General features: G+C 42.9%; 1 protein-coding gene across 1 annotated transcript; it reads left to right on the top strand.

The window, feature by feature from the left end:
• The first annotated feature begins 518 nt into the window (after positions 1–518).
• PLD4 (phospholipase D family member 4) lies at positions 519–9,147 on the top strand. Its single transcript, XM_082058305.1, has 9 exons — positions 519–701; positions 2,085–2,205; positions 2,572–2,699; positions 2,868–3,068; positions 3,458–3,597; positions 6,130–6,295; positions 7,291–7,387; positions 8,702–8,911; positions 9,004–9,147. The coding sequence occupies exons 1-8, from the start codon at positions 600–602 to the stop codon at positions 8,908–8,910; spliced, it is 1,164 nt and encodes a 387-aa protein (XP_081914431.1). The 5' UTR covers positions 519–599; the 3' UTR covers position 8,911; positions 9,004–9,147.
• The last annotated feature ends 4,598 nt before the right edge of the window (positions 9,148–13,745 follow it).

The following is a 13,745-nucleotide window of genomic DNA, read 5'->3' as shown; positions in this document are numbered from 1 at the left end:
GGGTGTTGTTTAGGCATTGGGTCAGTAGTGGTTGCCTGTTAGGTATTGGCCCGTTAGGAGGGCTGCTCCACCACCTCCAGCATCCTCCCTTGGTGGCAGTGGTGGGGACCAGCAGGCAGTCTCTGCAGAGCCTCTGCCCCAGCACGCCCTGAGCAAACCTGCTCTCCGAGGCTGGAGGAGGCAGTGAATGCTTGTCCTGGCACAGGGTATCAAACCAACACCCAGCCCCAAGCGGGGTTACTTTTCTCCTCATCTTTAGGGTGGTAAAATTCAAAGCTCAGAATGGCTAGTGAGAAGCTATTTTGCTGGATTTGGGAGGACAGTGTATATATATATATATATATATATATGTATATATATATGTGCTTGGCTATAAAAACTGGGGATACAGAGTACTCCAAGGTTGTTTTTCCAACTTGGCTGATGTACAAAATGGCCAACTGTACATCATGACATGTGCTTGGTTTTCTGCTTGGGTCATAGTTGTTTGCTTCATGATATACAATTGCCATTGCAGCTTTGAACTTGTGGAAAATGTTCCTTATGACTTAGCTTTTGAGATAAATAGCACTGCAGCCAAACCATTGTACCAAGCCTGGATGAGACTGCTTGATATAGCCCAGGAAAAAATTCACGTGGCTTCCTACTATTGGTCTCTTACTGGGAAGGATATCAGCGTCAATGATTCATCTTCCAAGCAGGTAGGAGGAAATCGGTTACAAGCAGATCTGTGGTTGTGCGTCTCTTGTACTTGTGGCAGATGGCTGATTGACTGTGTGATCTGTCTCCCAGAGGCATTGCTTGATTCTTCCTGCAAACCCAGAAAGGTTTTCCGTGCTGGTCTGAAGCAGCACACCAGCTTTCCTCCTCCAGTGAAGTTAGATTCCATCTGGGTCTCTGAATATTTCCATGCTGTGTTTTAAGAGCATCCCAGAGGTCAGTCTCAAAAGTGCACATGGTTACCCAGCAGATGGTCAGCCTGTGGTCGGGGCAGCCGGTTGCATGGCTGGAGAGCCTACAGGATCCCAGATACACAAGTGAAGATGCCAGATCCCACTGCCTAGTTGGAGCAGTCAGGAAGCAGAGTCTGCTGGGCTTCTGACTGCTTCAGAGGCTGCTTCTCCTCCATGTACAGGCACATCATCTGCATTCACTGATTTTGCAGGTGTCCCTGAACCATGCTGTTTGACAGCAGATTAGGACACTCTCTGTCCTTTGCAGGGCTGTCCTCGTGGGCAGCCTGTGCAGCCAGGCTTTCTCTGGAGCCCTCTGACTCCACCACCAAAAGTAAATGATAGTGGACATGACACACATTCTCCTTGCGACTGTCCATCATGTCTAATCGCCCCTTGGCACTCTTTTGGCATGTGTCAGCTGCCAGCATCCTTGGCAATCCTGAGCAGGGTCTAGGGGACACTATGGGCCGGGGACTGCAATGAAAAGCAGAAGGGACAAGGCCACCCTGTTTCAGGCAGTTACAGAGTTTAGTTGTGTCAGGAATTGTGCTGTTTGCTGACAGACCAGATGATGGGCTATTTGTTACTGTGGGCCAAGGCTCTGCCTCCCTGCTGGCACACCTTCCTCCCTGTCCTCTCCTCGTCTTCCTCCCCAGGTGGGTCTGGTGTTGTAAGCTGAATCATTTCTGCCACATGAGAAGATGTAAAAGTGACAGATGTAAGGCTGAGCCCTGTCTCTGCTAAAGGAACAGCTCAGTGTAGGACAGAGCTTTACTACTTTTGTCCTCAGGGAGAAATGACGCAGTGTACCTGTTGAGCACCAGCATCCAACAGCTGATCTTCATTAGGGCATTCACCTTTGAAGTCTGGGGTGTTTATGGTCATGCTTTAAAATCTTATATCTAATAGCATGAAGTGATAGAAAATAAACTTTGATTCATACATTGTATCAGAATCTTTGTTCCCTTTTTTCTCTACTTGAAACACTCCTGAAACAGGTGAAAATTCTGACCTTCCTTGTGTTGGGATTCTTCAAAGGAAGCGTCCATTAGTAACACTGTGCTTGCATATATCTTACTAAATGTTCTGTAACAAAATATAAAAAATAACAAACAATGTACCACACAGGGTGAAGATATTCTGAAGAGGTTTGAGAGATTACTTGCAGAGAACATCTCTGTGTTTGTTGCAGCAAGTGTGCCAACTTTGGCTACAAATTCAACTGACCTTGAGCTTTTAGAGGAAAAAGGTAATTATCTCACTTCGGTGATGCACTCAGAACTTCAGTGTTGCCAAAAAGCATTTGAGAGAAACTCATCCACAAGGACTATTCTGACATGGTGCTTACATGGGTTCACAGGACAAGCACTACTTGTTAAGTGGTTCATGATTTCTCTGTATGTTGTCATACCCTTAAGGATTTTCCTGAAAGTTCACATTTTGTATATTTCTGCAAGTCACTGTATTCCCAGAATGGGTGCTCATGAATTTTGGTAGTTGTTACTGGCTGCAAGTATTAGACAGCCAGACATATTCTGGCTCTCAGGGCAGCTGCATAGATTACCCTCTCCATGCTGTAATTAAACTATTTTTTCCCCTTCTCATCTTTTGTCAGGGGCTCATGTAAAAAAGATTGATTTTGGACATTTGACAGGGGGAGTGTTGCATAGCAAATTCTGGATTGTAGACATGAAACACATATATATTGGCAGTGCGAATATGGACTGGAGATCTTTATCTCAGGTAAGCTCTGCTGCTGCATATTCATAAATCTGGGGGAAAATTAATGTCCTAGGACATAACAGAGAAAAATGATAACGATGTAAAATATTGTCAGAGTGGGATAAACAGAAAAAAAGCCCTGGCGGTGGCTCTCTCTGAGGCCGTGACATAGCTTGCTCTTCTTTGCAGGTGAAAGAGCTTGGTGCTGTGATATACAACTGCAGCTGCTTAGCCAAAGACCTCTGGAAAACATTTAGTACTTACTGGGATCTTGGACATGCTAATGCTACCATCCCATCCCCTTGGCCCCTTAATTATTCTACCCACATTAACAAGCACCATCCTCTGGAAATAGAATTTAATGGAATCCTGACAAACGCCTATTTTTCTGTAAGTATGTTTAAAAATAACAAAATACACTGTAAGCTGTGTTTAAGCATTGATGAGAAAAGTTTCTTCAGCAGTCCTCAGCTGCTTGTGCTCCGGTTGGGTCATTTAACAGGTTTTTCTGGAACCACTTAATCAAAAAGAGTTGACCCAGCTTGAGCTATCAGGTAGTATGGCAAGGATGGGGTGCAGGTCTCCGTTAATCACTTCTGGGCTCAATATATCAATAAGTACCTGACCAACTAGGACATGAAAGGCATGAGGAATGATATCAGTCCACCTTGAATACTTCATGCTATTGTAGTAAAAACTGAACAGATCTGAATGGAAATGAATCACAATCTGATAGAAAAAGGATGAGATCACTGACCTGTGTATTCTCCTTTTTACAGGCTTCTCCTCCAGCATTCTGTCCAAAAGGTCGCACCCATGACCTCTTAGCTATAATCGGTATTATTGGTGAGGCACAGCAATTTGTCTATGTTTCTGTTATGGAATATTTCCCTACCAGCCGTTTCATTCATCCAAAAAGGTACAATTTTAATTTTAAGCAAATCAGTTTACTGCACTATTTAAAGGAGAAATGTATTATTCCTCCCCTTCTGCAATGAAAACATTCAGAGCGAAGAGAACTGAGGCTTTTCTCTGCATTCATGACTGACTCATAGACTGTGCAGATACCAATGCTACAGGAAGGATGGTTTCCAATACAGCCTATGTGCTTCGCTAGCAGTCTCCTGTGTTCGTCACATAGCCAGAAAACTGTGAAGTGCCAGACTAGGAACAGTCAGGTACAGCTCTGTTCAAAATAGAACAGACCAGCTCTGTCAACAGAGAGTAGAATGGGAACAGCAGAAATGTATCTGACATCAGAATTTTCAGAGGAAATATTGCTTTACTGCCTTCTTCTTCTCCTGTTTCTTTCTGTTCTTTACTTCTGAAGGCTCTTGACTTCTGCCTCTACTGCCTGTTTGACATACTTGACCCACAGTTTAGAGGCTGATTCTTAACTGTCCTTGCCAGCCTTTGCAATGGTAGCTGAAACAGTCTCTAAAATAAACTTCTGGGCTTTTATTTTCCTTTTTTGTTAATAATTCCATCTAAGCACATTCAAGTTCCTGAAGTGTGCTGGGTGCAGGTAGCAGCAGCTCTCAAAGAGAAGGTGGCAGTGGTGATCTGGAGTGATGAAATTCTGTGGTGGGCCACTGCCATGGTCCCAGTGGGCTGCCCAAGGTCAGAGCAGAATAATGAAAACTCTGCACATCAACCCAAATTCAAGTAACAGAAAAAGTTAGTGAGCCATGGGGTGACCACTAAGACTCCAAATCCTCTTAGATATGCTTGAATTAGGATATTTACATGCAACCAAGTGCTCTGAGTATTATCTGCTTATAACTTTTCTGAGTTTTCCAGTCATCTGAACAATCTGACTGAGAAAAAGGTCCAAGGAAAATAATTATGTACAACATGGCTTGTAAAGAATAGGATGAGTTCTAGGTTGCCATTTAGCCAGAATTATATCATGTATCATGTCCTGTGGCACGACTGTGTAAAACCTCTGTTGTTCAGCTGGGCATGTATGTGTTAGCAGCAAGAGTGCAGGAGGATAGACACAGATAAAATCACTGTCCTTGAAACAAAATCTCAAAGAGTAGCTTCCACTTGGAGGATATTTTTAGCAAATCAAACGGCTTAGAGGATTTTCAGTTTCTGTGTTGTATGGTTGAATTTCTGGGTTTCTCATCTCCTCATTTTTGCTAAGAATAGGTTCACAGAAAGTCTCTTTTTCCCCTTAGGAATGAGTGTGTTAATACTCCTCATTCTTCATCTGAAGCCTTAATCCACCGTTTGTGACATCTAGGGCCTGATCAGATGCAAACGGGAGTTTGAAAGGCCCAGGGAAGGCGTCGCAGAGCCTCGGCGATCTCCACAGCAACCAGCTGTAGTGTAATGAATTGAGGCTGATTAGTTCAGGTTAGGTTTCTCCAGCAGCTGAGGCAGAGGGAACAAAGCCGCGGTCTTAACGCCTGAGTGTTAATCAACTAGAAACTGATATATTTGAAAAATGTGAACTGTTAAAAAATAGCATTTCTGAATAGCAGGTTTTTTCTGAGTTTTTCAGGATCTACAAGTCAGCCTGTACCTGAAAGCACATGGCTGGTCTGTTGATCATGATAGGATGATGTGTGAGGGAGGACTTGAGAATTCAGGCCTTTGTATGTAAGACCAAGAGGAATAAGTTAGGCAAATTAATTCATCCTTGCTCATGGGACTGTGAGCAAAAGACAGACCTCTCTCTGTACCAGTCCTCCAATCTGTACTGGAGATGCTTGTCTTTCTCCGTGCAGCATTTGTCAGGATCTACAGAATGAACATGCTACATGGGCCTTTGGAGTTACTAGTCCTGGGATGGACGTTGTTCAGCTCTTAGTGTTGTGTAGTTGGGTGAAGGATGTTAAAAACAATTCCCTAAGCTACTGCCAGCGTGTCAGGAAATTGTACAACCCCATGTTCATGAGATCCCAGCTGTGTTTGTCACCTGGGGAACTGGAAGGGATGGGGAGGGACAGAGCCTGTCCACACTGGCTGATGGCACAGGACCACTGCGGACGCTAGAAAAGGTCTCCAAGATGCTGAAATGGCCATATTCTGTAAAATGGCTTTTAGGCCTGAGCTCTGCACTGTCCTTTGTGCTGTATGATCTAGCTTTACATTAGAGTTGCTACTGTTATTTTTAGTTTCCTAAGGAAAGGAGCGTGATGGCACCATGCTGGGTGTGTATCTGTGTACATGCACTTTATTGAGCTTTAAACTTTTTGATCAATTTCAACCCAATTTGGCAGAGACTGGAGGTCTCAAAACACACTGTGGAAAGAACTGGTTGGGTAGAAGGCAGAAATTTTATTTATATCTCCAGTGAAGGCACAAGTACTCCTCTTACTAGACTTCAGAGATCCATCCCATCTCTAGATGGTGTCACTTGTGTACTCTCAGTTCATTGACACAGCTTTCTAGTGAACTGTTTCAAAAATATCCCTTTTTCCACCGACCTGTTTCTCTCTAGATACTGGCCAGCCATCGACGATGCTCTGAGACGTGCAGCTTTCAACAACAGAGTACAAATCCGGCTCCTGGTCAGCTGCTGGACCCACTCTGACCCAGCCATGCTCTACTATTTGAGGTCCCTACGTGCTCTCAACAACCCACATGCCCACATCAGTGTCGACGTGGTAGGATAAGTAACCTGATTTTGGGAAGACAGCTGATTTTTGAGTCTAAACTGCCAGCTGCATGTGCAAATATAAGGCTTTAGAATAGCAGATTTTTTCCATTGTTGCGGTGGCTGTTTTGAGTCCTTGAGAAAATAGGGCCCAAGAGATAATCTTTGACAAAACACCTATTGTAAGCTACTAGTGATACTGAGGGATGTGCCTTTCTGCAGCATTTGTGACATTATCCAGGCAGTTGCTTTTGCTGAGCACCGTGACAGTAACATTTTATATGACAACTTAGTGCTCTTCTCATAGACCTTTCCCTGTATGAAGTATCTTAAATGGCTCTAATTACCATCCATTTTTTACAACTGGGAGCTCTGCTGACTGCCTACTCAATTCGACTCATTTTTGAGCACTAAATATTACACACAGGCCATAGGCACTAAGCTGGAACACATCAAGTGGAGTAGGGATGATGTGGAAGCTCCCAATACGATGCAGTTACTACCAAAGAGAGAAGTCACAGAAGGAGGAATGTTTTTTACCAAAAAAAAAAAAAAAGAGAAATGTAGATTTTCACACAAAAAGTTAAGCATTATTGTTGCCCGCAGTACCTCTCATGTCTGTGATCAGCCCATTTTAGCACAAAATAAGAGCAGCAATCAGTGGTAAATGCAGATCTATTAAACAGCTGCCTAAAATGGCATTTAATTGTCTGCCCTGTAATGATAATAGCTGTGCTACTAATGGAACATTGTGAAGCAAACATTATCCTTATCTGATCTCAATTGCTTATCCGATTTTATGTATACTGGAAGTACTATTTGTTAGTTTTCTTGGATAAGAGTAAAAATCTCTTTTATGGTACATTTAATAACAGTGTGTGGAATATTCTCTTCCTTCTGTACTCTTCTGTTTTTTGAAAATGTAGAAACACTGCCTTGCCCAATTATTCAGTCTCTTCCTCACTCTGTTATTTCTATTTATGTTTGCAATTTCTCTCCATCCAGAAACTCTTCATTGTTCCAGTTCTGAATCACACAAATATTCCTCATGCGAGAGTGAATCACAACAAATATATGGTCACTGATAAAGTAGCCTATATTGGTACGTATTCCATGATTCCAAACAATTACAGTGTCTTCACATCTACAGGACTAAGACTGAGATAGGATGGGCTGCCATAAAGCAGATAAACATATCAAAGTATATGGCTTTATCAGAATGTCTGCCCTGGGTAAAGAAGTAAGACGTGAAGGGGAGAAAATAATGTAGGTCAAGTTCAGTGAGAGATTATTTCATATGACTGTGAACCATTAAGAATAGAGCATGACAAGTCTGAGTGCACAGCCTGTGACAAGCACAGTGGGAATTTCACAGACCGTGTGCTCAGAATGATGCAGTGATAGCTGATGCTCTAGTATATAACATTATCGTGCTTTAATAAAAAGAAATTGCGGGGAGGAATTAATTCCACGCACTGTTTGTCGAACAGAACTCTAGGAATGGAAATAAGGAAACAGTAATTTCAATTGCTGCTCAATTCCTAAAAGTCAGGATGGTGTTTATTTTTCACTCTTTTATTAGGATCCCTCGAAAAAGGGAATGTAAAAGGGCTCTGCCATTTCAGTCAGCTCATGCTCCAAGCAATGCAAACCAGCAAATAGCCCGATCTTACAAAGGGCTGAGGACTTGCAGCTCCAATTGCCTTTAATAGAACTTGTTTCTGACTGAGTTGTGTTTGATAGCAGATACGCAAGTAATTTGTTTTCATGCCTAAGCACCTTCTGGAATGGATTGTAGATTTTTCTGGCTGAGGTGAACACCAGGAGAAGCGCTAAGTGCTAAAATGTGTAATTTTTTTCACAGTGTTTGATTTTCTGAATTGTGGTAGCTTTGGAGAAAGCCCTAGACAACATTTACAGCTGGATTCCCAGCTTTGCCCAGTTTAAAAGCCAGCATTGCATGCTGAGCTCAGAACAGCTCCTGAGGATTTATTGATCAAGGGTCCAGTTTCTCTTCTTATTTTCCTTTAACAAATAAAGATAATCAAGTCCATTAAGGATTTGTTTTCTTGAAACACAAAAAGCCACATCAAACACTGTTTTTTTACCCCTCCTAATATACAAATGTTGCACTCTGTTCTCATATTTATAATGAGTAGATTTGTTCATCTCTGTCACAGGCTGTAAAGAATCAGGTTATGAAGCTTCAGGGCTGCAGTTAATACTGACTTTCTGAAACCTGAGGTCTGGAATAAGAAGGGGGTGACCTGATTTTTGCTGCTCCGTTGGTCCTAATGAGATTCGCAGTTGTACAGCAAATCAGCAAAGCCAGGCAATGTGAACTTAGCAAGTGTGGAGATCAAACAAAACACTGGGAAATGAATGTTTTCTAATTTGCTACTTTTTCATTGCACAGGGACTTCTAATTGGTCAGAAGATTACTTCATTAATACAGCTGGCGTGGGATTAATTATCAAACAAAATTTGACCAACCTGCAAAGAAGACAACTGCCTATCCAGGAACAATTAAAAAACCTTTTTGAGCGAGACTGGAATTCTGAATACGCAGTAAATCTGGAAGATGTGCAGGGACAGAAAGACTGTAACTGGAGGGGCAGATTCTAAGGTGATTTGAAATATACGTTTTAAACAGAAACAAAAAGATTTTGAATCTTGTTCCCTGTGGAAAACATTGAGCCTTCTTTATGTCTTTGTCAGAGAAATTGTTTCCTTGTGGTGTCCACATTGTTTGATGACATGAGAGCTTCTCATAGTTGAGTCTACCAGCAAAACCATTAGTCAGTGTGTGGCATTTCCTTTGTTGTGTGATCACCTCATCCCAGAGTAAATGAAATGAATACAGCATCATATGACAACCTGTCTGATATTAAAGCAAACATGGAAGATACAACCGGATCTTAATGCCTTAGAGATGCAGATCATTATTGCTGTGCTATTTTATCTTAAGAAGCTATATATATATATATATATATATATAAGAAGATAAAGATAAGAAGCTATATAAGATATATATATTTCATCCTTAATGTTCCGTTAACAGTGTTTGCTTACATGTGTTTAAGCATTTTTGAATACACTCCTGGCCACTTTAAGATCTGAGCCATGTAAGTAATCACCTACAGCAGAGAGGGCAGATTTTAAAAATTGTTTAGGAATTAGAGGAACAGGGGAATACCTGTATTTAAGTGTTGAGTCTAGTTGCTAGAGTTAAATGCCTGGGATTTAAATCTTGGGGCCAGCTTCCAGCTCATGCCCCTGCATGTCCGGGGATATTTGGGTGCCTGTGCATTGGCCTTATGCAGCGACCAGGCTGGGGGGAGCGGGGTGAAGCTGCTCCTGGGTGCTGGTGTGGCAAAGGTGTCCCACCTAGCCTGTGGACAGTCCCTAGGGAGCCTCTTTGCTCCTTTCGGTCTGTCCTAGTGCTGACCCTGGCCAGCACTGTGTCTCTGGGCCACCTTTTCTTCTGTAATCACATCGGGACTGTAAACCTCAGAGAAATATAGAGTGTCCTGAGGCAAAAGGCACTCACAAGGACCATCAAGTCCAGCTCCTGTCCCTGCATATGACAACCCCAAAATTCATACCATGTGTCTGAGGGCACCTGAACCACATGGTCCCTGATGTCCTTATCTGCCACTGCATCATGGCACTGCCCTGGGTGGTGCTCAGAGTTGTCAGGAAAGGAAAGCGGGACGTGCTCCAGCCATGGAATGGTGCAAATGACAGCAGGCTGGGGCTCTGTGGCCCTTGCAGGTGACAGGCAACTTTGCCTGACACTGGAAATGGAATCACAAAGAGGACTTTTTGCTTTGGGACTGATGTACAGCGGGGGTGAGAGAGCCCAAGGTGGAAGCCCAGAGCACAGTTCCACAGAAGGGTCAGCACACCCCTTGTCCTGGCACTCCACATCAGAGCTGTGAAAGCACAAAGGACCTCTCCAGCCCCAAAAGGCTTGTGGCAGCTCGTGGCTTCACTCCTGTCCTGGCAAGGCCTCATTCAGTCGCAATTTGGCTCTGTGGCCATCTCTATTGCCTCAGACACAGCCTTGAGCAGGAGTACAGGCTTCCCCATCATGATGCAACCTCCCCATCCTTCAGAGGAAGTATTTTGCTGCTTTTGAATCTCTGCCCTGACAAAGGGACCTTCTGTGTGTGGACTGTTTTACATCTTTGTGAATACACACAAATACACACACATCCCCATACAGACAATGCCCCTTCCCCATGAGGTCTTTTGGAGATGATCCCAATCAAGTTTGCATTTTTTGGTTTCCAGGCTGCTCCTTAGCTTTCTCTTCCAGACACTTCCAAGATTCATTGGATTGTTTTATCCATTATTACAAGTCAATGCTCGTTGTTACTAATGCAGATTTTTAAGACATAGTTACATTTACAGATAACACTGAAACTTTTTGAGTATTCACATGTGTGCAAACATATTGAGGAAGATACAGGTGCTTTTAGTGCTCTCCTACTTTCTTTCTAGAGGCTGCTTAATATTTTGAGATTTGCATTCACTAATTAAAATTTCTGGCAAAGTAGAACTTCCCCAGCTGGTTTTCACTAGCTCCATTTCACAGCTTTATTTTCTTGCACCAACAAATACATCTGACCACGCTCTGTACTAATACTTGCATGCCAGAATGACATCAGACAGATCTTTCCCTGCGCGATGAGCACATGTGAATGGTGGATCAGTTTTAATATCCTTTTGAGAAGTTACATCTTTTACCAACAAAATTATTTTCTGTAGAAGAGTGTGTTCCTCTAGATGGCACTCGAAGCTATGTTTTCACTGGGAGGGATTGGCTATTGCAGGAATAAGAAAACTACTTCTTGTGAGCTCAAATCTGACAGTGCTGGTTAAGTTGCTCAGTGGGACAGAGATTCTGGCAAACTGGGAGACCTGTGTTCTGGTAAAATAAAACTCGTGCGTGGTAAGGTTCAGCTTATGAAGGAAAAATTGATACTTTTGAGACTCCTATTTCTTTTACTGGCATCACCTGTTGTTTTTCCTCCACCTATGAAGGAGAGGTTTACTATTATGACAGTGAACTGGATCTAAGAGCAACTTGAGTTTATTTCCCTGGTTTCAAGCCACTTCAGGGACCTGGGGGTACTAATTGACAGGAAGCTCAACATGAACCAACAGTGTGCCCAGGTGGCCAAGAGGGCCAATGGTATCCTGTCCTGTATCAAAAATAGCGTGGTCAGCAGGACAAGGGAAGGGATCCTTCCCCTGTACTCTGCATTGGTGAGGCCACACCTGGAGTATTGTGTTCAGTTCTGGGCCCCTCAGTTCAGGAAAGACATTGAAGTGCTAGAGCGGGTCCAGAGAAGAGCAACAAGACTGGTGAAGGGACTTGAACACAAGCCCTATGGGGAGAGGCTGAGGGAGCTGGGCTTGTTTAGTCTAGAGAAGAGAAGGCTTAGAGGTGAGCTCATCACTCTCTGGAACTACCTGAAGGGAAGTTCTAGCCAGGTGGGGATTGGTCTCTTCTCCCAGGCAGTCAGCAATAGGACAAGTGGGCATGGGCTTCAACTCTGCCAGGGGAAATATAGGCTGGATATTAGAAAGAAATTCTTTCCAGAGAGTGGTCAGGCATTGGAATGGCTGCCCAGGGAGGTGGTGGACTCACCGTCCCTGGAGGTTTTTAAACTGAGATTGGACATGGCACTTAGTGCCATGATCTAGTGAATGGACTGAGGTTGGACCAAGGGTTGGACTTGATGATCTCTGAGGTCTTTTCCAACCCAGTTGATTCTGTGATTCATAGTTTGATTCTAATTTACTTGTTCTCTATTAAGAAGGTAGAACACTGTGTAAACTATAGCCAGACTTCAGTCTCTTAGAACTTTTGCATTTATGAAACAGGGTTAATAATAATCCTTATCCAACCATCTGTTGCTCGACTTTTTATTTAGCTTGTGATTTCTTCAAGTTAAGGACTGTACCAAATATAAGCTGGGGCCTCCAGTAGTATTTGTTAGTATATATTTCTTATTTTTGGATTAATTTTCTTGTTTGGTTGTAGGCAGCTCAGATTTTTCTCACTATTGGTTTATTCATGTTCTAGAAAATGTTGCTGGTTTGGATCTTGAGCATGGATGCTGTCCTCTGATCAGCTCATCTCATGTATCTTTGTTAGGATGGAGTACAACTGAAGTCTTGCTTTACCTGGGTGTTTTCCATGCAGAGCTGCAGCAGCCTGGGTTTGGTGCAGTGCCTGGCATCCACCGCGCTGCTGACAGCAATGCTGACGACAGCCAGACAGGACCTCGCTGGCTCCATAGGTTTATGAATTCAGAAAGGACTACAAGGTCACCCGGCTGCACACCAGTTTGTTCCAAAAATTTCAGTGTTATCTATTTTCGATTTTTTTCTCCCATTACCTAGGATTTTCCTTTCCCAGTTGTTTCAGATAAATCATGTCTTTTTGCTTTCATCCAGGTACTTAAAAAACTTTTCATCTACCATTTATACCATTAATTTTTTGACAGTCATAAATAACTCTATAATCCCTGGAAGACAGCTCTTCTTTCATGGGCACTGACTCACAGACCTCAGCTCTCTCTGCAGCTTCTTGAGGCTGGGAAGTCGGGAGGGAGGTGCTGAGCTCTTCTCCCTGGGACCCAGTGATAGGACACATGGGAAAGGTTCAAAGCTGCATTAGGGGAGGTTCAGGCTTAACATTAGGAAGCATTTATTAAATGGTCAAACACTACAACAGGTTCCTCTGAGAGGCAGTGTCAATGCCCCAAGCCTGTCAGTGTTTAAAAGACATTTGGACAACACCCTTAATAACATGCTTTAACTTTTGGTCAGCCCTGAAGTCATCAGGCAGCTGGATTTGATGATGGTTGTAGGTCCCTTCCAACTGAAACATTCTACTTTCTATTCTTCTATTCTATTCTATTCTATTCTATTCTATTCTATTCTATTCTATTCTATTCTATTCTATTCTATTCTATTCTATTCTATTCTATTCATATGTAGAATCTCATTTCGGATTCATTTTGGCTGTCTTGCCTTCGGATATATAAGAGGTCCTGTTTCAAATCTAACAACAAAATTACCAACCAATAAATATGTATTCATGTCTTAATGCAAGAAATTACTGCGGTGAGAGTGTCTCTATATCAGAATCACAGAATGTCAGGGATTGGAAGTGACCTCGAAAGATCATCTAGTCCAATCCCCCTGCCGGAGCAGGAACACCTAGATCAGGTTACACAGGAAGGTGTCCAGGCAGATCTTGAATGCCTCCAGAGTAGGAGACTCCACAACCTCCCTGGGCAGCCTGTTCCAGTGTCTGTCACCCTCACTGAGAAGTAGTTTCTTTTCAAATTTAAGTGGAACCTTTTGTATTCCAGTTTGTATCCATTACCCCTTGTCCTATCATTGGTTGTCACCAAGAAGAGCCTGGCTCCATCCTCATG

The sequence above is a fragment of the Streptopelia decaocto genome, assembly GCF_964273445.1.
Source record: "Streptopelia decaocto genome assembly, chromosome: 7".
In the NCBI taxonomy this organism is placed as follows: Eukaryota; Metazoa; Chordata; class Aves; order Columbiformes; family Columbidae; genus Streptopelia; species Streptopelia decaocto.
Note: the sequence above shows the minus strand (reverse complement) of the source record. Positions and strands in the feature narration are given on the sequence as shown.